This window comes from Pelodiscus sinensis, chromosome 3 (genome assembly GCF_052426305.1).
Source record: "Pelodiscus sinensis isolate ZL-2025 chromosome 3, ASM5242630v1, whole genome shotgun sequence".
NCBI classification, from domain to species: Eukaryota; Metazoa; Chordata; order Testudines; family Trionychidae; genus Pelodiscus; species Pelodiscus sinensis.
The window spans coordinates 60,111,153-60,134,343 of NC_143054.1; the positions used below are offsets into that span (position 1 = coordinate 60,111,153).

The 23,191-nt window shown below is 45.2% G+C and overlaps 2 protein-coding genes across 8 annotated transcripts in view; one reads left to right on the forward strand and one right to left on the reverse strand.

Moving 5' to 3' along the window:
* The window catches only part of SENP6 (SUMO specific peptidase 6), a 180,133-nt gene extending 177,653 nt beyond the window's left edge, over positions 1-2,480 (reverse strand). The window contains exon 1 of the mRNA XM_075923799.2: positions 2,432-2,480. Within this exon, the coding sequence (XP_075779914.2) occupies positions 2,432-2,465 (34 nt within the window). The 5' untranslated portion in view covers positions 2,466-2,480. The remainder of the gene's footprint in view (positions 1-2,431) is intronic.
* Positions 2,481-14,485: 12,005 nt separating this feature from the next.
* The window catches only part of BCKDHB (branched chain keto acid dehydrogenase E1 subunit beta), a 235,411-nt gene continuing 226,705 nt past the window's right edge, over positions 14,486-23,191 (forward strand). For 2 of the 7 annotated variants that reach the window (XR_012902584.2, XM_075923806.2), the window contains exons 1-2: positions 14,488-14,715; positions 18,996-19,073. Coding sequence is in view for 5 of the 7 variants with exons in the window: in XM_075923806.2 (XP_075779921.2) it covers positions 14,553-14,715; positions 18,996-19,073 (241 nt within the window). In the remaining 2 variants the exon portion in view is untranslated. Of the gene's footprint in view, positions 14,716-15,027; positions 15,143-18,995; positions 19,074-23,191 lie in introns of all 7 variants that reach the window. The other 5 variants (XM_075923807.2, XM_075923808.2, XM_075923805.2 and 2 more) reach the window with 5 other exon arrangements.

The window sequence follows — 23,191 nt, forward strand, 5'->3', positions numbered from 1 at the left end:
TTGGAGCTGTGTCCTGGACTTGGTTCCCAAAGAACTTCCTTTGGGGCCCCAGTTTATATATTGGGACTTGAGCCCTGCTTAGTTTTATTTTAGCAATTTATTTCACTAAAATGTTACTAACCAATCATAACATACAGTAACAGAATCACCTGACCAGCCATGCGCCAGCACCTTAGTTTATTTACACCGAGCAAAATGAATTATACAGCAGACAGAAATAGTTAAAGACCAGACAAAAATTAAAGACAAACAGGAAAGTAGGATTTCACAACCTCAGTTATTCATAAGCAGTTTCTTGCCAGACCAAAATGCTATTAAACTAAATCTTCTTTATCCATCTTGAGATCTGTTTATCTGATGATAGTGCAGGAGTGGGCAAGAGAACCTCTGTGGGCTGGACCGGTCGATTCAGCCCACGGATGCCCTGTCACTCGCCCACCCCCAAGTCTATCAGGGCCTGGGGACAGGGGAGTGTGCAACATCTCCTCCCCGGCCAGAGCCACATGCCACTTGCAGGGCAGGGGCAGGGAGTGAAAGACTTTACAATGTCTCCTTTCACCACCAGGGCTGTGGGTGCCTAGAGGGGACCACCAGGTGTTCAGAACAGCTACTGGTTCTCTCGGGGGCGAGGGGACAAAGACTTCAGGCGCTCCATCATCCCCAGGCCAATCGGGGTGTGTCTATACTTCACCCATAGCTTGAAATAAGCTACAAAATTTGCTTATTTTGAGTCTATTTCAAAATAGCTTATTTCAAAATTTGGTGCTGTCTACACAGCACTTATTTCAAAATAAATCACTATTTCAAAACATCCTTTACTCCACATGGAATGAGGTTTGCAGGGACATCAGAATAGTGAGCCCGTTATATTTTGAAATAATGGACTCACTCAAAAGCTGTGGAATAACCATTTGGGGATACCCCGGTATCCCGAAATAGTGCTTCAGTGTAGACGTAGCCTGAGGGTCTGTGGGTGGGGGGGGCCACAGTAGAGTCCTGGCCCTGCCCCTTCCAGGACAGCCGGGGCCACTTCAAAAATTTGTGAAGTAGCATCCTTTCTAGAATTATTGCCCACCCCTGTGATAGTGAGGGCAATTAGGATGGAGTCTCCTTAACACCCTGATATTACACTATTGTAATACAGTTTACATCATGGGTTCCCAAACTGGGGGGCATACCCTCCTGGGGGGCATGAAGAAATTCCAGAGGGTGTGAGAGGCAATCCAGCCCTACACACTCCTGTCAATCTCACCCCAAGTTTTGCTGCTTTTTGGGGGGGGGGGCAGGGGCCTGAGGGTTTCTCAAAAATCAAAAGGGGGGCATGATGCCAAAAAGTTTGGGAACCACTGGTTTAGATGGACTGTGAGTATGTGACTCCAAGCTTTATTATAGCTAATGGCTGCTGCTTTTCTAGCTGGCTGCGGAGGAAAACTTTAGGTCTCCTAATATGGCTACAGGCCTTTCAATATAGCTTTAAAAAAAAAAAAAAAAAAAGGGCTGTTTCCTTGTGCAGGCTTCCCTAGGGAAGAAGGCTTTCCTCCCACAGCTTCTCTCACCCCAACAACTGTGGGCTGGGTGAGAGGCCCCTCTCTGCTGGCCATGGTAGCTCTGATGGGTTTGGATGGGGCTGAGGAAGGAGCACCTCTCTCCTCACTGGGATAGGTCTGTGCTGTGGCCAGCAGGGCTAGATTGTGCCGCTCCCTGACTCAGGCTGGTCAACAGGGGTAGAAGTGTCTCTTCCCCAGCTGCAGCAGCGCTATGCTTGGGCTGGAGGGAAGAGATGACACTCTCTGTTGGCGCAGAAGTGGCATTCTGTGTAGGAGCCCTGAGCAGGGCTTGTTAGGCAGCTGCAAGGCTGCGCAGCTTCAAGGGCAATTAGCTTGTCTCCCCTGTGAAAGCTGTATATCAGAGTAAAAGCTCACAAGAAATGAGATTTCAGTGTCTGATGTATTTTTCCATGATCAGGAATTTGGTAGGACCCTATACTTAATCTATTGACAACCTGTCAGTCCCAACAGATCAGAGAGGTAAACTACCTGAAAAAAAAAAAAAATATGGAGTAGTCCCTTAAAGAAATAACTAATCAGCAAGAAACGGTATCACAAAGCAACAATCCTGTTTTCAGCCTTTACACATCTTGCATATGTCCTTTACTTTCATTAAAAAGCAGATACACTGCAACAGCTCTAACACTAGAATTATTTCCTACTCCAGGAAAGATGGGATTGTGGTATCCTACATATCAGCATATAGTGCCCAATTGTGAGTGCTGACCAATTTAGCTTTGTACCTAACTTAACTAGAGACTAGGGCTGATCAAAACCAAACAATTTTATACAGCATGTTTCCATACAAAGAAGTGATCCATTTTTCTATCTAACATTTCTTTTTCTAGTGATAATACAAAACCCCATTGTCATATAATACTTACAAGCTTGCAACAACTGCCTGGAGAAGGGAAACATTGGTGAGATCTTTTCTAGGTTGCTGAGGAAAAAGGTCCATCTATCTAATCAGGAAGAAAAATCTGGCAAAACACTCAAGAGAATAAACAGTGTGATATACCAGGGTAATTGGCTGATGAGATTTTTCTGAGACACCTTCTCTTTTATGGCCTGAACACTTCCCATTTGTCAGGTTGGCAGACTAAATTAACTCACTCATTAGTGCACCTGTGTTGATTACTGCCCAACCAGAGGAGGTGGAAATAACTAAGGATAATTAGGCACCCCTGGCTTATAAGGAAGCGAGAGGAATGAAATAGAGTTAGGATTTACTTTTAAAAGAAAAACAAGGGTTGATGTGGTTCTAAGTCAGTAAATGGGCAACCAAGAATGGTGAGTGCACTATATGTGGTCCTCCATCTCAGTGGGCTATGGCAGCCTGTGGCCTACTGTAGTTCCACCTGTGGCCTCATGGACCCTCTGTATATCCCCCTCCACCATGTGCCTCTCACTCACTGGGGCAGTAAAGCCCCACATTTCCAATTCTTCCCCATCCCTCCCAGCACTTTTGGAGCACCATGAATCACCTGATTCATGCTCCATCTTTGTTCCTCCCCCTCCCTTGCAGAGCTTGAACAGCTGATTTATGGCATTCCAGTTCTGGGACCATCACTGCTCTAGGAGTAATCTTGAGACAGAGCTTAAACAAACAGGAAATGAGCAAGCAGAAGGAGCCATTAGGAGAAGTCCTAAGATAGGAAGGTAGGCTGGTAGAAGATGTCCTGAGATAAGTTCAACAAAAACACTTCAGGAGATGTGGTAGAGGTAGATGTGGTAGATGTGCTTGAGGAGATGTGGTAGAGTGATTATTTCAGCAGAGAGGGGAAAAAATTGTAGGGAAGTTTTCTCTATATGTATGCTTATTCATGTTTGTTTGTGTACATTGAATGTACTCTTTTATAGTGTTGTGTTTGCAATAAGGTTGTTAGTTGTAATAAACGCTGGTTAACGGACTCCATTTAAAAAAAAATTAAAATACAATGAAAAGTCTAGCAGCACCTTAAAGATTAACACAACGGCTGTGTCTAGACTGGCAAGTTTTTCCGCAAAAGCAGCTGCTTTTGTGGAAAAACTTGCGAGCTGTCTACACTGTTTGCTTGAATTTCTGCAAGAACGCTGACAATCTCATGTAAGAAATAAGTGCTTCTTGCGGAAATACTATGCTGCTCCCGTTCGGGCAAAAGTCCTTTTGCGCAAAAGCTCTTGTGCAAAAGGGCCAGTGTAGACAGCTCAGATTTGTTTTGCACAAAAAAGCCCCGATCGTGAAAATGGCGATTGCGCTTTTGTGCAAAAAAGTCCCATCTAGATTGGCACGGATGCTTTTCTGCAAAAAGTGCTTTTGCGGAAAAGCGTCCGTGCCAATCTAGATGCTCTTTTCCGCAAATGCTTTTAACTGAAAACTTTTCCGTTAAAAGCATTTGCGGAAAATCATGCCAATTTAGATGTAGCCAACATGTAGATGGTATCATGAGCTTTCATGGGCACAATCCATTTCTTCAGATGACTGGAGTATTAGAAGTCACTATCCAAGCATAAATAAGGGAAAAGGGAGAGGGGAAAAAAGAAAAGGGGGAAAAAAAAAGAGACAGTGAATGGATGGTTCAAGTAGTTACAAGAGGCTGATAAAAACAATTGGCATCTCCATTGTTTGTTTGGTTGATTAAGATATAAGGATGTGGAAGGTAGTGTGCGAGCCAGCTGATGTCTCTTTTCATTTTATTAGCATAAGTATTAAATTTGTAAATGAAGTTAAGTTCCAACCCTTCCCTGTATTTGGTTTGTGGAATTGGCCTCAAACAACATGGTGACTTGGAGATCTATTAATGAGTGCCCAGGCAGGCGAAAGTGTTCTCCAACAGGTTTCCATGTATTACCTTTATGAATATCTGATTTGTGTCCATTAATTCTTTCCTGTAGAGACTGTCCAGTTTGGCCAATATACATGGCAGTGGGGCATAGTTGGTATTTGATGGCATAAATCACATAGTGGATGTGCAGTTAAATGAGCCCCTGATGTAGTGACTGATGTTGTTGGATACAGTGATGAAATCGCTAGTGTAGATGTGTGGGCAGAGTTGGTACATTTTTTAAGATGGTGTCTAGTCTGAAGGAGAGAACAACAACACAGACTCCATCTTTGCTACCCTCCTTCACAGATTTTTGCACTCTTTGTCCTTTAGCGCAAAGCAAACACTACCTCTAGGGAGACTGGCACAAACCCATTGGAATTTTTGTGCTCCAGAAGCTTCAAAAGGACTAAGTCTCCTATCAGGCAGGCTATCCATTGGAGAGGCAGCCAGTAATTGTCACTTTGGCTATGTCCAGACCGTGTTCCTCTCTCGAAAGAGGAATGCAAACAAAGCAGATCAAAAATTCAAATGAAGCGTGGATTTACAAATCTTGCGCTTCATTTGTATGATTGCGTCTGAGCGCTTTTTCGAAAAAGGGGTTTTTTGAAAAAAAAAAAAAACCCAAAACCCTGCAGTCTGGACGGGGTTCTTTTGGGAAAAAAAACAACCCTTTTTCGAAAGATCCCATACACCTCATTTTTTCAGGAGTACAGGTTCTTTTGACAAAGGGTGTTTTTTTCAAAAGAACCCCATCTACACTGTGGCGTGTTCTTTTGAAAAACCCCTTTTTCAAAAAAAGCGCTCTGACGCATTTATGCAAATAAAGTGTGAGATTTGTAAATCTGCACTTCATTTGAATTTTTGATCTGCTTCATTTGCATTCCTCTTTTGAGAGAGGAATGCAGTCTAGATGAGCCCTTTATGTGGGCACTGGAGGAGTCCTTCACTAACCACCTGATCCACATCATCAATTGAGATCTATAACTGATGAGTCTACTTACTGGTTCCAGTAAGATGCCTATTTCATTGGTTCCTGCAGTTCCAGCCATGAAGGTCCTTTGTTCCTCCTGTCCCCAGTAGCCTCTGGAAGGTATTTGCAAGCCTAGGATCCAAAGCACCCTAATAGGAAAAGGACAAGTCACTATTTACCATCAGCAGCTATTTTTCTTGCAAAGGTCTAGAGGAGACCTACAAGTACAGTTTCAGGGTTTTACTTTGTATTTGCCAAGGTCATTTGGGACCAGTCTTCAGGCCCATTTTGGGACAACAACAAAGTTGTTTATCTGCTTTTCCACAGCCTCCCTTATGTTAACAGTCCGTCAATAGACCCCAGTTTTGTTTTCAAAGTACAGGCAGTCCCCGGGTTATGTACAAGATAGGGACTGTAGGTTTGTTCTTAAGTTGAATCTGTATGTAAGTCGGAAGTGGCATCCAGATTCAGCCGCTGCTAAAACTGACTAGCGGCTGACTACAGGAAGCCTGAGGCAGAGTTGCTCTGCCCAGGGCTTCCTGGAATCAGCCGCTGATCAGTTTCATCACTCTGAATCTGGATGCCAGTTCTTACATACAGATTCAACTTAAGAACCCCAGGCGTCCCCAAGTCAGCCGCTGCTGAAACTGACCAGCGCTGACTACAGGAAGCCCGAGGGAGAGTTGCTCTGCCCCGGGCTTCCTGGAGTCAGCGCTGGTCAGTTTCAGCAGTGGCTGACTTGGGGACGCCTGGGGCAGAGCAGCTTGGGTGCTGCTGGGTTGCTCCAGTAGCGCCACTCCTCGGTGCTACTGGACCAACCCAGCAGCACCCAAGCTGCTCTGCCCCAGGCGTCCTGATTCAGCCGCTGCTGAAACTGACCAGCAGTGGCTGAATCAGGACGCCTGGAGCAGAGCAGCTGGGGTGCTGCCGGGTTGGTCCAGTAGCGCCCAGAGCGGTGCTACGGGACCAACTGACAGCGCCCCAACTGCTGTACGACAGGCGTCCGGAGCAAAGCCGCGGAGCACGGGGGCAGCGGGACAGCCCAGACGCGCCACGGCTGTCCTACTGTCCGCGTGCTCCGTGGCTTTGCTCCCCGTCTCCCTGGTCTGGGGAGACATGGAGCAAAGCTGCGGAACACGCGGGCAGTGGACAGCCCAGACGCGCCATGGCTGTCCCGCTGCCGGCGTCCTCAAAGGCTTTGCTCCCCATCTCCCTGGTCTGCTGGTCTCCAGCAGACCAGGGAGACGGGCAGCAAACCCCGTAAGTCGGATCCGCGTAACTCGGGGTCTGCCTGTACATGCTTCTGTCTAGTTTTCTGTAACTTACCTGGTGTAGGAGGATTATTGATTACATACTCCCCAGGTGATAAAGATACTGGTTTGCCATTGCATGCTAATTTGAACTGAAAAGGGCACTCAGGTGGATGCCAGAAGTCCTGCTTCCAGGAGGAGTAAGGGAAGTCCAAGGGAGAGTGTTCTCCCTTTGATTTTGTGCAGTGTGGACAGCGCCAAAAGTCGAGTTATGGTATTTTGACTTCAGTTAGGCAATTAACGTAGCTGAAGTTGTGTATCTTAATTCGACCTTATCCTGTAATGTAGACATACTGCGAATGAGGAGATCTAGTTCTTTAATAAGATGTCCTTGGGTCAGAACCCAGTATAGATGGTGGGCCTACATTCTTCTATCAGTCCCAGATGGAAGTACATGCAAGCCTAAGGGAAGGAATATGGAGCCCTGGATGAGGCTGAGAAATGGCACAGAAGGCGGCTGAAGGTTATCTTTTTATGTTTGTGTTGGCATGACTTATTAACTTTTAGCTAGACCTCCTCATTTTCCCCAGAAGGTTGCTTTACTGTATGTGACATGACAGAATGGCTGAGCTACAGGAAAAAAGTACACTTGACGGAGTTCCCATTAAAAACCATTAAAACAGATACATTTTCCTTTTATTTAAAAAAAACCTCCAAAAAACCAAACAACTTAATTGAGTTAGGGACCCGATCAACACTAGGTAAATCTGCTAGTTTACTATGTTTGTGAGAATAATGTGAATGCATTATTAGTGTGATTTTAATGCTATAACTCCAGAGATGCTAGTAGTAAATTTTTAAAAAAGAATTTAGTGGGCCACATGTCCCACGGTACAGTATTGGTGATGTTCCACTGAAAACTTCATATCTAGGTAACTAGTCTGCATCTAGATAGTTTTCCTGAGGTCTGTCTGGTGATACATTTTAAATTAATTTGCATGCCAGTCCACTGTGTGGGAAGCACCTCAGATAGTCTGGTGACTGGGCCATATAAGAATCAAGATAGTCTAGAAAGAAGTGGGGGAAAATGTGTGCATCTCTCAAAAGCCAGAGTCATGAATTAGCTTTGCTGCATTCTCCTCAAGTGAAAATAGGCTCTGAATGGCACCCAGAGCAGACTGTGGGACATGCAAAGGGGTTAGAATTTTTCCTCCATCTGCTTTCTTGCAACTTCAATAGGACTACCATTTGAACAGGAGGATTACCTTCTGGTGGAGTGGATACACGTATATAAACTAAAACAAAAATGCTGTATCTTCTACAGGATGAATTCACAGCTTTTTACTACCTAACATTTTTACCAATTAAGAGCAGAATAAGGAGGCATGAATAAACATCACACTAAAGAATGGATAGCCACATTTTTTATCTGTTATATCAATGTATATAAGAGGTAAATGCCCAAAAATCACTCTATCAAAAAGGCATAACTGGGATCATGGGTTGATCCACTGTGTATTAGAGAGAATGTACAGTAACAATGACATTTTGCTGTAGAGTTCTAATTCCCAAAGTCTAGAATGTATAAACAGACTCCCAAGGAAACTTCAGGTGAAAATTCCACCTGTGCAATATGGGTCTATAAGAGATGGGAACAAATATATTTAATTTATTAGGCTTACATTTTGAGGGACCTCATAAACTAACAGAGGAGAGAGAGACATGGGGAAATAAGGCCAGAAATTGCTCCTAAAGGGAGAGAGCATAAATCTGAACATTTCAAATACCAACAGTTCAGTCTTCTATCAAGGGTATTAATCTAATTCTATGATCCACAATCTTTTTTTCCACCTCTCTCTGCTTCCCCTGCTCTAATGCTTATCGGGGAACTTTTAGGAATAGCATTATGAACCACCATTGTAACATAATATTGACATCAATTATGTTCCCTGTTGGGGACTAGCAGTGGCTTCTTTCTTACCCTACATCACAAAGACCTCACTCAATTTCCTTCTTGCTCTACAACACACATACATCATGCATTCAAGCCACTTTATTATAGCTGAATCTGCCCCATCACTTCAGAAATGGGGAATATTTTACAATATTTTAATTGTGATTTTAATTATATATCTTATTTATCTTGTGAGATCATGTGGTTGATTGGTGACCACTTACTAATGCTAATCTCCAAATGTACTGGCACTAAAGCCAATGTTTTAACGGCATTTTTAGACCATTCATCAATGCATGTAAATAAATTAGGTCACTATTCTTTCATCAGCCATATTACTGTCACAATTTTTTCCACTTGTGAAGCTGAAACTGGAACTTTCTTAAATTTGGGTGATTGCTTACATTATTGAGTTGTAGAAACTCCATCAGGAATCAAGAGCAGTGGCCACCTTGATTTTTCAGACTTCCACACTCCACATATAGCATAATTGGCAGAAGCATGAGTTCCCGTACAAATGCTGTTTTTCTTTTTAAATTATAATTTTCAAACTAATTTTTCAGAGGCTGGCATCTAAATTGCAGCTGCAAATCCTGCATTTGTATGAAGTGGTGGCACATATACGTTATGTTCATGCTATTTGAAATACCAAGCTATTTATCACACAGTCTATACAATCTGTCAAAATTCTGCTAGTATATTTAGTGAAACATTACTTAAAACTTTAGGAGCAGTCACAAAGGTCACAAAAACAGTTTGCCCATTTGATTCCACTATACTTTGAGAGACACAGGCTACGTCTAGATTGCATCCCTTTTTCGTAAAAGGGATGCAAATTAGACGTATCGCAATTGCTAATGAAGTGGGGATTTAAATCTCCCCCGCTTCGTTAGCATAAAAATGGCTGCGGCTTTTTTTCCGCACGGAGCTTTGCCGGAAAAAAGCGCCAATTTAGATGCGGCTCTTTCAGAAAATAAAGCCTTTTCCAAAAGATCCCTTATCCCTCTTAAAATATGGGATAAGAGATCTTTCAGAAAAGGCTTTATTTTCCGCAAGATCCGCGTCTAGACTGGCGCTTTTTTCCGGCAAAGCTCTGTGCTGAAAAAAAGCGGCAGCCATTTTTATGCTAACTAAGCAGGGGAGATTTAAATCCCCACTTCATTAGCAATTGCAATACGTCTAATTTGCATCCCTTTTACGAAAAAGGGATGCAATCTAGACATAGCCACACAGTTTGCAAAGAGCAAATAACATTAGGATGAAATAAATCCACTAACCATTTCTCATTCAATGTGAGCAGTCAACAGTTGTTGCCATGTCAGGTGTGAGGAATCCATCTCTGACAGTTTTAATGGCTGTGCCTAGTCACTGTAATCATATCAAAAGAGTTCCTGCTGATGGAGATATGGTTTAATTCTCATCTTTAATTCCAGTCTCCCTTCTAATGACCTTTCATTTCTTGAAAAACAACAAATAGTCCTGCAGCACCTTAGAGACTAACTAAGAAGGTGCTGCAGGACTATTCATTGTTTTTAAAGTTTTTTCTATTACAGACTAACATGGCTACCTCTGAAACTTTTCATTTCTTGAGTCTTTTTTAAGATTGTAGGATTTTATTTCTGGTCTCACATTAGGGGGCAGATTAGTACCATAGCTAATCCAGCAATCACCAGTTTTTTTCTCAAGGACAAAAAAATTGCATTGCTCATTTGAAAAGCATTCACATTCCTACAGACAGTAGTGGTTTTGTTTTTGAAATTAAACAGTTTTTGAATTATTCCAGTGAAAGACTGAATCCCATGTAGTAGGTCTTAATTCTCAGGTGTACTTTTGTATGGCTCAACTATTTTAATAGTCAAATTATAGGCTTAAACCAAGGGTAATCTGCGTGATTCACATTGAATTTTCCTCCATCTTCTTTTGGGCTATGTCTACATTGGCATGATCTTGAGCAAATACTCTTTAATGCAAGAGTTCTAGCGTTAAAGTATTTGCGCAAGAGAGCGTCGACACTGGCATGTGCCTTTGCGCAAGAGATGTGCTTTTGCGCAAGAGCATCCGTGCCAGTGTAGATGCTCTCTTGCGCAAGAAAGCTCCGATGGCTATTTTAACCATCGGGCTTTCTTGCACAAGAAATTCATGTTGCCTGTCTACACTGGCCTCTTGCACAAGAACAGTTGCACAAGAGGGCTTATTCCTGAGTGGGAACATCATAATTCTTGTGCAAGAAGCACTGATTTCACACATTAGAACGGCAAGATCGTGCCAATGTAGACACAACCTCACTGTTTATGGAATTTTCAACCCCTACTGCAAAACTACTTGACGCTGACAACTTTATAATTTTGCTCATCAATGCATATATTATGTTTCATTAAAACTTGTTTTCTTAATTTTTCAACTCTTTATGCTCAGCTGTTAGTAGTCATGATGCAATCTTGTACAATCTCTTCACATAAATAACTTGTCATAATGAACCTTTCCCCCCATTTTAAAAAAACCTACTGTTAACTTTTATTATTTTTATCTGATGCTCTATAAACTATATATTTATTTTAAAGTAAATTCCACTTTTTATTCATTCACTGCCTGTATCCCACACTAGCATAGTCAGATCAGTAACCACACTTGGTTTACTTTTAGTGCTCCATTTTTACAGTGCCCTCTTTTTATTGTTTTATAACTTTTAAACTCATGCCAACATTATCAAAAGTAACATCCTAACTTTCTGGTTTTACTCAGACTATTAATAGAAAAAATATTATTTGTATTGTGGTGGAGCCCTGCTGTGTGTTTAGTCTATGTGTAGACCTGGTAAGACAGTCCCCAACCCAAAGACTTTACAATGTAACCTGATTTAGGAAACCACTTAAGCCTGTACTGATGTTTCATTTAACTCAATGAGATATAAGTATGTGTTTAAATGTTCACCTGAACTGGAGTTTAAGATCAGAGTTAACTGTGTTTAATGACACTCGAGAAAATCCAGAATAATGTTATTGGACTTGGCACTGTTTGTAATGAAAGCAGAATCCAGCCTCTAATTACATTTTTCTTTACTTCTCTTTAGTGTGAAAATACACTTATTGTAAAGAGGGGGCTTTGGACACTGAAAGATTATACGTAAGCTAGTAGTACTGGAACTCTTATGACTTGAAGAAGTTTTCATATAACTACCTAGTGGCGTTGCTTTAAAAAAAATCAGGAATCTTTTCAGAGTTTTTCCTTTCTCTCTGGGTTTTTTTCCCCTTTTCAATATAGGATAGAACTGCTGATCAAGATGAGGAAAAAAGGAGGATTGAAGAGGTTCCAAGAAGAAGCTTAATCAGCTACCGTGAATTAAAACCATCAAACTGTTCTTTGTTGCTTTTCACCCTTCTATATTTTTATGGTGTTTGTCTCCTAAATTGTGGAGGGAGTCTGAGGAAGCTAGCTAATTCACATAAAGAAATAACTGCTTGCTGGATTTTTTTTCAATGTATTTGAAAATCTAGGAAATTAGGTGAGATGCTTTATTAATCAGGTTAGCTACTTCAGTAAAGTTGCAAAGTCAAACACTCAAAAATTAGGAACTACCATATTAAGGATACTTGGAAACTTTAATTTCCCAACTGTTTGCAAGGTATTAGTACTCAATTCTCTGATCACCTACTATATTTTCATAAGGACACTCAATCGTGCCAGTCCCAGGATCTATCCCTCCAGGTTCTTTATCCAAAGCCAAGACCCACTTTCCTCCTCCAGGCTCCTTCTATTAATCCCAGTTTCCCTCTTTAGAATCCTCATCCCAATCTCTCCCTCACAGGCTTCTTCTCCAGCTGGTCCTTATCTTCCTACTCATTTCCATGGTTTCTCATCCATCCTGTGCACCCAAATCTCAAGCTCAATGTTGCAATCTGTTTCCTTTATCACTGCCTACTGCACTGCATCTGGCATTTCTCTCAGCATTTGAGTCAGGCTTCTTCCTGTTCTATGTTTCCTGAGAGCTAACTGGTAGAGCACTGAGAAAACAGAGGAGTGGGACTTCCAGCTTTCAGTTCTGGTGCCACAGCAGCAATTACAGTGAGAAATCCCACCAACTCTAAACAGCCCCCTATGGTGTAGGCATGTGCATAAGAGTTGTTCAAAGAAAAGATGGTCAGGCTCTTTTTTAAACATAGTGAAAAATACATTGTTTTGCAATCCTTTTGGAAGCAGCAGAGTTTTTGCTGGAATTTTCTAAATAAATAATTCAGCCTGAGTACAAGCTCAAATGGTTTGTTTCTTATGGCCTTGTCAGTCTTTAAACAGAGCTTTATAATGGGGAAGGTCAGGCAACCTTAACTTAGCTAGTAATGTTGCATATAAAAACCAAGAGTATATGGTGAGATTTTTGTTCCATTAAAAGATTTAAATTTCAGTTCCCTCATTACCAGCAAATGCTGGATAGAATCATAGAATTGGAAGGGACCTCAAGAAGACATTGAGATCAGACCCCTGCCCTCATGGCAGGACTGAGCACAGAGTGGCCCAGCTGGTCGTGAGCATATGCTCAGCGCTGTGCACATGTGCTGGGCGCTGTGGGCGGAGTGGCCCAGCTGGCAGTGAGCAATTGCTGCGGCGCAGTGCCCAGAGCGGCCAGACAGCTCTGATCGCACTCAGCCACGTGCTCCAAGTGTCCAGTGTGCCGCACTTTATTCTTTTATAAAATGTAGTGGAGGGCCACAAAAAACTTCTATCGGGCCGCATGCGGCCCTCCAGATGCCTGTTTGACATGCCTGATCTAGATGGTGCTTTGGTCCTGCCATGAGGGTAGGGGACTGGACTTGATGGCCTCTTGAGGTCCCTTCTAGTTCTAATATTCTATGATTCTATATATTCATGAATGTTGCATTTGAGTAATGTTCCTTTAATGGGGTGCTAGTAATAATTTTCTGTGCCTTCTTTACTCTGACAACTAAATTATCAAAAAACTTAAGTAACAAATCTGCGCCTTAGAGACTATCAAAATTTGTAGATGTTATCACGAGCTTTCATGGGCACAACCCATTTCTTCAGATGAGTTATCTTTTGTATTTTAGTAATCTTCCTTGTTCTAAATTTGGTACTACTTATGGTTAGGGACAAAAGACGGGGATCATATGGCTAAGCACTGTGAGGATTATCCAACCATTCTCCCACTGCAGTAAAGTTTAGTCTTACAACTAGGAGTGAACCTCAACCAAGATTCTGGAGATGAGTAACTCTACAGCCTGAGGGTATTTAACATTCATTTCCAGCTAGGACTTCTGCATAGGGCTCCCATATTTATAATGGCATGAGAAAAATTCTGGAATCTGTTGTTGCACTCAAGGTAGACTAAAGTCCAAATACCGCAGACTGAAACTCCACTTACTGAAGGATCCACGCTCCTGCAATCAATCTAGTAAAGATCCCTCAATTGAACACTGGGTGCCTCTGTTAACGTTTTTAATCCTGTCTCAACTTGCAAGGAGTTAGGGAAGCTGATGGGAGAGTTTCTTCCATCCATCTCCCGCTGTGGAACCACTCTGGAAAAATCGATGCAAGGTACCTGGACTCCAACTATGCAAGCTGGAGTTATCTATCTTGCATGGATTTTTCCACATCCCTTTTCTACGCATTCCCCAGCTGGCCCCCGCCGGCCCGCCCCAACCTCGCCTGCCTGAGGCCGGCCCCGCCTGGGCGCACGCTCTGCCTCTAAATCAGGGCTACTCAACACGCGACCCGTGTGTTCGCGGTGCAGTTGAACAGCCCAGCTCTAAGCCAAGGCAGTCTAGCCCCGCCCACTCACAGCTTCGCTCCTCCCGCTTCCCTCTTTCCCCACCCCGCCGAGTCTAGGCTCGCCCGCCTTCCTTGTACGCGTGCGCAATAGAGACTCCTCTCCCACGCCCACAGCATCGCGGCTTCTGATTGGTCCGTTCTCCGTCGCCCTGCGGGCCAATAGCAAATCCCTACTCACACCCCGCCTCGTTACAACGTGCTGTTGCTGTCACACCTGCTTCCTGAGTCGTGACCCGCGGGGAGATGGCGGCGACCGGGCTCTGGCTGCGGCGGGCGGCGGGACTCGCCTCTGGGTTGGGGCCGCTGCGGGCCGGCGTGTGGGGCCGGCTGCTCCCTTTGGCGCCCGGGCCGCGGCGGCACGTGGCGCATTTCACGTTCCAGCCGGACGCGGAGCCCAGCGCGCACGGTGAGAGCGGGGCTCAGCCTGGCGCCCTGCCTCGGAGAGCGGCCGGCGCAGCGCTTGCTGCTCTGCGGCCGCTTGTCCGAGGAGTCGTAGCGGGGAGCCGCGCCCCTGCCCACCCGCTGCACCGCCGGCGCGGGGAGGCGGATCCCGCTGGGGTCGGGCGCTGAGTTCCCCGGGGGTGCCCCCTGCCCGAAGCAGCCGATTGGTGCGGGAACTGCCTTTTGGGGTGGGGGAGGAGAGGGCTGAGCGTTTCCCCCCCCTCCCTCCTTTCCTGCTGCCGGGCTGCTTCCGAGCCTCGTTGTTTTGTTGTGACAGACCGGCACGAGTTGGTGGCGCTGGAAGAGTCACTCGCTCACCTGAACTGACCTAGAGTTGAAAGCAGGTGGCATGATTTGGTGTTGGGCCACCAGGATCCGGAATGAGTCACAAGGTAGAAGGGTTAACCGCTTCATTGCTACTTTTGAGTTAAAACTTGTTTTCTCTCAGTGTCAGACAGTGTAGAAGTGTGACACAATTGCATTTTAACTTCAGAAGCCAACACTGATCAACAGAAGGGGAAAACAATAATTTAAAAGGCATAGAGACTTTTTTTTTTTTTGTTGAACAGCTTAATGTGAGACTTCAGTGCAGTTAGCTACCTTATCTCTTATTGGTTCTGCTATAAACAAGTCTTGGCAGAATTTTTTTCTTTTTTGTATTCCTGATTCTTAATTTTTTTTGCCAAGTCTTATTTTGATAGTTATGGGATGTTAGGGGTTGGTGTTGGGGTTGCAGCTGGGGCAGTGCTGACTGAAGGGCTGTAAGGCGCTTGTTGTAAGGCTGAAGTGCCCGAGACACCTGAAGGACAGGAGCAGGATTCTTGTGCAGTGGAGCAGAAACCTCCAGAAAGGGCTGTAAGGAGGAAGATGAGCCCATGGCTCTGTGGGGGTCTTTGCTGAACAGCCCTTATCCAGGGATGGCCCCTGTACACTAGGGATGTAAAAATTCCTTTAAAAAGGTAACTGTGTAACCACTAAAAATCTTAATGGTTACATGTTGTAGGCTCTGCTGTATAAAGCTTAAATACATTTTATACTGCAGAACCCACACCAAAGCTTCCTACCTGAGAGAGTAAGGGCTGATGGCCCTGCTCCTGAGGAGCTAAAGTGTAACTTGTGGCAGGAGGGCCAGGCTGGGCCTATCTGCAGGGGGACCTGTGGAGCTGCCTCTGTATAGTTTTCAGTATCTGCAGGTATGCTGAAAATGAATACTATGGATTTAGCTCAGTGTCTTGGCGTAGTATTTCTAATGAGTTCCCATACTTTTAATGTTCAGCTGTCCTGGCATGTACCCATTTTCTGTAGAATAAGCCCTTCTTCCATATGAATTTCTTTGCTGCTCTGAAAAGGGGTCATTTGGTTGGTTACCTTGGTTTTAGCTCTTTCTGCCCTCAGCCTTCCTTGCAGTCAATAAGAGAGAAGGACACTTAGGATACAGGCAGTCCCCGAGTTACGCGGATCCGACTTACGTCAGATCCGCAGTTAAGAACAGGGTTTGCTCTGCGTCCCCCTGGTCTGCTGGAAACCAGCAGACCAGGGAGATTGGAAGCAAAGCCTCGGAGGACGCCGGCAGCGGGACAGCCCAGACGTGCCGCAGCTGTCCCGCTGCCGGTGTCCTCCGAGGCTTTGCTCCCCATCATGCTGGTCTGCTGGAGACCAGCAGACCAGGGAGACGGGGAGCAAAACCGCGGAGCACGTGTGCAGCAGGACAGCCGTGGCGCGTCTGGGCTGTCCCGCTGCCCCTGTGCTCCGCGGCTTTTCTCCAGACGCCTGTAGTACAGCAGCTGGGGTGCTGCCGGTTGGTCCCGTAGCGCCGCTCTGGGTGCTACGGGACCAACCCGGCAGTGCCCCAGGTGTCCTCATTCAGCCACTGCTGGTGAGTTTCAGCAGTGGCTGAATCAGGACGCCTGGGGCAGAGCAGCTTGGGTGCTCCTGGGTTGGTCCAGTAGCGCCGAGGAGCAGCGCTACTGGAGCAACCCAGCAGCACCCAAGCTGCTCTGCCCCAGGCGTCCCCAAGTCAGCCGCTGCTGAAACTCACCAGCACTGACTACAGGAAGCCCGAGGAAGAGTTGCTCTGCCCCGGGCTTCCTGGAATCAGTAGCTGATCAGTTTCAGCAGCAGCTGACTTGGGGACGCCCGGGGTTCTTAAGTTGAATCTGTATGTAAGAACTGGCGTCCAGATTCAGCCTGATGAAACTGATCAGCGGCTGATTCCAGGAAGCCCGGGGCAGAGCAACTCTGCCTCAGGCTTCCTGTAGTCAGCTGCTGATCAGTTTCAGCAGCGGCTGAATCTGGATGCCAGTTCCGACTTACATACAGATTCAACTTAAGAACAAACCTACAGTCCCTATCTTGTACGTAACCCGGGGACTGCCTGTACAGCAAAATCAGGATCTAGGTCAATCTATGAATAAATAAACCTCAGGTTGATATGTAGGAGGATCTAATGGAAGGGCCACTGTGAGGAAGCCTTTTATTGTGTGAAACAATTCATTAGATGGATAGAAAACTTTTGATTTGTTTTTAAATCACACCAGACATGCAGTATGAATTTGTTTTCGTAGGAGATGGTAAGTGTGAACTGTGATACTGATGTTGATGCTGCCATTGCACAATAGATTTAAAAACAAAATTTCTACTGCTTTCTCTTCAGCTATATTCAGAGCTCAGATACAAAAGGTGCAATTTAGTTCCCTTTTTGAAGGAGTTAAATGGAACCTTTTAGGTACTGCAAGTAGTAACAGGTCAAAGCAGTCACTATTAAGCAACTAACAGATAAGAATTCAGAAGCTAGATGAGTAGCAGAGATTTGTATACCCTTGAAAGTTTTGGGTTGTCGGGTTTGAAATAATTTGTTATGGGGAGGGGCAGAGATTGATAGCCATATCATTCTATTTATTCCTTCTACTTTGAGCCCCCATTGCATTTCTCCTCCCCTACCTTCTTCTCCCAACATGGCAAAGTATATTACACATGACAATTAATGAATACTTGGGAGATGTAGGGATCAATGCAGCGAGTTCTGATCTGCAATAATACAGGTCTTTAGTCATGTATTGCAACATGTACAACAACTTGAGAAGAAGTGAGAAGCCATGTCTATACCAAATTTAACTTGCTGGGTTATTTAAAGAGTGAAATTTTAACTGAGTGAGGTTTTTAAATCAAAGTTCCAATTCCACGACCATGAATTCCTTGAAACTCCATTTGCTAGTTTAATTTAGAAGACAGGCCCTATTACGGCTGAGTGTAATTTCAGTAATAACATAGGCCAGGTCCACACTAGACCCAGCAGCTCAGCTTAAAGTATGCGATCCAGCTATGTTGGCTTACTTTAAGCCGAGGTTGGTGGTGTCCCCACAGTGGGAAGCTAATGGGAGCAAATGCTCCCATCGCCTTTCCTTGCTCCTGACAAGGTCAGGAGTACCCAACGCTGGCAGGTGAGTTGGTGGATCTGAAGTAGACTTGCTAATAGGGATGTTAAATTTAGATTAATTAATTGAATAGTTGATGCAATTTGCATCAATTATTTGATAAGGGTGCTTCCACCTTTGAAGAGTAGCAACAGCCTCAGGGCTGTTGCTACACTTCAAAGGCGAAAGTGCTGCAAGGAGCATGGGGTCTGCTTTCTTTGTAAAAATCTGTCTGGCTAATGTTAGAAGGCGGAGTAGGTGCCAGCTATTGATTTTTGAACATCATCTGCATTTGCAGGAAAATCTTGTTACCTCTGCAGCTTATTTAGATGAGGTGTGGGAAACAGTAGATTTTTAAAGCTTCAAACATTAGCTTTTATGCTACCTATGTGGGAGACCTCAGTAATTACCCCTCAATTTCATATTGCTGCCTCTATCCTTAAGTTTGAGTATGCAACACTTCTGTTTCCACCGCTCTGTTTTTTGCTATCTAGACTCTGTTCTCTAATTCTCAATTCATTTGCATTCAAAGACCGCATGAACACTGTTCCCAGTAAGTAAGAAAATGTAAGGCTATGCTCTTTTAAAAAAATGTCCAAAGTTAATGAGGAACCTGGGTTTAATAGCAGTACTAGCCCATCGAGAAGACAGCTCAGGAATAAAATTAAGGCAATGTTTGGTAGACTCTAACAGTGTGCGTAAACTGCAGTCCTTTTGATCATCCTTAGCACTTTCTTTTAAGGGCTTCTGTGGCTGCTGGCTCAATTAATTTTTAATAATTTTTGTTTTATATTTAACAGGCCAGTGGCTAAATAATGTCTCTTTCATGCAGGCCAAACTCAGAAAATGAATCTGTTCCAGTCTATAACAAGTGCCTTGGATAATGCCTTGTCCAGAGATCCAACTGCAGGTACAATATAACTGTAATTATGTTTTGTTTACTCATTCTTATAACACGAGAACTAGGGCTCACCAAATGAAATCAATAGCCAGCAAGTTTAAAACAAACACAAAAAAGCATTTCTTTACACAGTGCATAGTCAGCCTGTAGAACTCCTTGCCAGAGGATGTTAGGAAGGCCTAGTCTATAGCAGGGTTCAAAAAAAAGCAAGATACGTTCATGGAGGGTAGGTTCATTATTGGCTGTTAGCCAAAATGGACAGGAATAGTGTTCTTAGCCTCAGTTTTGCCAGAAGCTGAGAGAGGGTGACAGGAGATGGATGATTTGATTTTGATGGTTTTGCTGTACTGTGAAATCAGTCATTTTTAAGATGATCTGAAATGTTTTTAATACAACTCAGAAAACATGATCCCCGTCCCAAATTGGTTATCTAATATACCTGTAGGATAACAAATGTATAGACCGTATACTATAAGACTGTTCACAATGTTGGACCTGTGGTTCTACAGCCACAGGTCTGTGTCTTCTGTGGCTGTGATTGCATTATTTAACCTGCTTAGGTGTGGGGGGTGATCCATATATGTTGTCGGGAACTCCACTTTTAAAAGGTTAAATTAAAGGGGCGTTATTTCTCTTTCACTTTTTTTTAAAAAAAGTGTGCTTTCTGAGCACTTCACATGTAGGAGGTTTGAGGCTTTTTTTTTTCCTAAAATGTGTTTACCTTTGAATTGTCTTGACTGCAAATGTGGATGCTTGCAGTGATGAACAGCAATACTGCTTAAATCTGGATCTATTTTTTTCATTCTGCTGCTCTAAATATTTTTGTATACAGGCAGTCCCCGGGTTACGTACAAGATAGGGACTGTAGGTTTGTTCTTAAGTTGATTCTGTATGTAAGTCGGAACTGGTGTCCAGATTCAGCAGCTGCTGAAACTGACCACCAGTTCTGACTTACATACAGATTCATCTTAAGAACCCCAAGTCAGCTGCTGCTGAAACTGATCAGCAGCTGATTCCAGGAAGCCCGGGGCAGAGCAACTGTGCCTCAGGCTTCCTGTAGTCAGCGCTGGTCAGTTTCAGCAATGGCTGACTTGGGGACGTCTGGGGCAGAGCAGCTGGGGTGCTGCTGGATTGCTCCAGTAGCACCGCTCCTCGGCGCTACTGGACCAACCCAGCAGCACCCCAGCTACTCTGCCCCAGGAGTCCTGATTCAGCCGCTGCTGAAACTGACCAGCAGCGGCTGAATCAGGACGCCTGGGGCAGAGCAGCTGGGGTGCTGCCGGGTTGGTCTAGTAGTGCCCAGAGCGGCGCTGCAGGACCAACTGGCAGCGCCCCAGCTGCTCTGCCCCAGGGTCCACAAGAAAAGCCTGGTCTGCTGGGGGGGGGGGCACACTAGCTGCGTCCCCCCCCCCCCCGCAGCAGACCAGGGACACAGGGAGCAAAGTGGCAGTGGGGGGTGCCTCGCCTCTGAGGCTTTGCTCTGGCGTGGGACTGCTTTGCTCGCGGTGTCCCTGGTCTGCTGGAGACGGTCCCCAGCAGACCAGGGGCACCGGGAGCAAACCCGCAGCCGCGGCGGGGTCCTGCGCTTCTGAGGCTTTGCCAGAGCAAAGCCTCAGAAGCGCGGGACACCGCCGCGGTTGCGGGTTTGCTCCCGGTGCATCTGGTCTGCTGGGGACTGTCTCCAGCAGACCAGGGACACCGCGAGCAAACCCGCAGCAGCGGCAAAGCCTCAGAAGTGTGGGAACCCGCCACTGCTGCGGGTTTGCTCGCGGTGCCCCATGTCTGCTGGGGACCGTCTCCAGCAGACCAGGGGCACCGTGAGCAAACCCGCCGGAGCTGCGGCTTTGCTCCCGATGCCCCTGGTCTGCTGGAGATGGTCCCCAGGAGACCAGGGGCACCGGGAGCAGCTTTTCTCGCCCCGGAGGTCAAGGTGGCTGACCGCTGCCTGTGAGCTCCGGGGCGAGAGAGCCCCGTTCGTATGTGCGGATCCAACGTAAGTCGGATCCGCGTAAGTCGGGGACTGCCTGTACCTGTAACTTAAAGCTGGTTAATTGATATCTTGTGTAGTTGTGCTGTATACTAGTACACATGGCTACTTATTGTGTTATGTTTGACTCACCTTTGGATCTACCTGTCATGATATTTATGGATAAGACAGTATATTGTCAAAATGTATGCTTCAAATTCCATGCAGTATATTTAGGAGTCCCAATTCATAAAATATTAGAATGGGAAAGGAAAACTGAAGCAATTACAGGTTGAACCTCCCTGGTCCAGCACCCTTGGGACGTGACCGGTTCTGGATGAAGGATTTTGCTGGACCAGGGGAGGTCATTGCTGGACCCCTTGCTGCAGGCCCCCACTGGCCTCCTGGCTGGCTCCTCAACTCGTGATGCCCTGCCAACCTGCTGGGTAGCCATTGCTGCCCTGGTTCTGGGTCCCATTGGGCAGCAGCACATGCCGCGCTGGGGCTGCGGGTCCCATCGGTCAGTGTCTCCCAGCCTTGCTGGGCAGATCTCTTGCCATGTGCTGGATAGCTCCACAGTCAGCTTGCAGCCGGCAGCCCATTGCCCTGTGGACTCTGCAGGGATCCTTGCCATTGCCCTCCACTGGGACTCTCTGGTCCTGCAACATCGGTGCCAGATGATGGATATTGCCGGACCAGAAAATCCCAGTTAAGAGAGTTTCAACCTGTAGTTAACAAACCAGACAACTGGAAGTTGTATAGGGTTTCTGAGAGATTTTGCTGCCAGAATGTTGACAGAACCATCTTATAAATAATGTATTTGTGATTGAACAGAAGAGAATCTTGAAATCTTGATCTGTACTTGTGGTGTCCCACATGTCAGTGGGGGAAGGGCCTATTCAGGGCAGTGGGCCATTAGGAAAAACAATAAGCCTTAAGAGAAGTGTATCCCCCATCTGGTGAGCCTTCCTCAGAATGCTGCAGAAGGCTTATGAGTAATGGCTGCTTCAAGGACATGTGACCAGGCCACATGATCTTGGACTAGTGGTATAAAATACTGTTTAATTGGTTAATCGGTTAACCAATTAAATTGTGGGATTTCATAGTTGTTAAACTTGTTTTTGTTTTAATCTTAAACTGGTGAGCAGTAATTCCTTTAAGCTGAGTGCTTGGGCAGCAACTCAGGAGAGATGCAAATGCTGCCCAACTGATTAGCAGAGCCCCGTAGGTGGCAGCCTGTGTCTCTTACTAGCGGTTCACATCCACACGTGCCTTGGTGCACATAACCAAAATTTTCCCCAAGCATTGCAGTCAAAACCCTTCAGCAATGTTCCTTCCAACTTTTTTCATCTGTGTGGAATAACTTTTATCACAGGTATGCATTGTTCTCTTCACATTGCAGGAGAAGTGGACTGGGTGTTAAATAGGCCAAATTTAACCAAGGCAGGACAGTAAGCGTTGGAGTCCTAGGCTGGTAAGTTAGTGGTTAGAGAGCTTGAGTATAAATGCAGTTGGGTATGTTCCTACCTTTGTGAATACTGGTGAAAGTGCAGATTGTAACAAACTGCAAATCCTGCCAGAGGTATAATGTGAAATGGAGCCCACGCTGGTGGGTCAGAGGACTCATTGTTATTCCAGTTCCACATGGCATTCTGTGGGGAATCAGTCGCAAGTACTATAGCCAGATATTTAGAAAAACTGGATAACTTTGACCATTAACAATTTGTAACTATGCATGCTAGGCTAAAATGTCAAATTGGGTGTTATAGGAAGTAAAAAGATCATGGCACAGGTTAGTAAGGAATACTTGTTTTTTTTCCCCCTGCCACTAGATACAGTGCAGGCCTGTTGACAGAGGGAGATGCAAAGGGCACAATTGTTCTGAGGCCCAGAGATTCAAAGGGGCCTGGAGCTCCCAGCCACCACTGCCACTACTTGAGCAGTGGCTGGGGTCTCTGCACCGCTTTGAATTGCTGCAGGAGTGCTGTAGTGCAACTCCGTGTGGTTCTGAGGGCTGGGGGAGTACTAAGGATTACTTCCCTCAGCCCCGACCCTTTTGAGGGGACACAGATGGATTTCTCCTCCCTCCCCATACACACCTTGTCCTTTGGCCCATGGTGGCTGTTGACCCTGCTGACACAATTACACGTTAGTTAAGAGC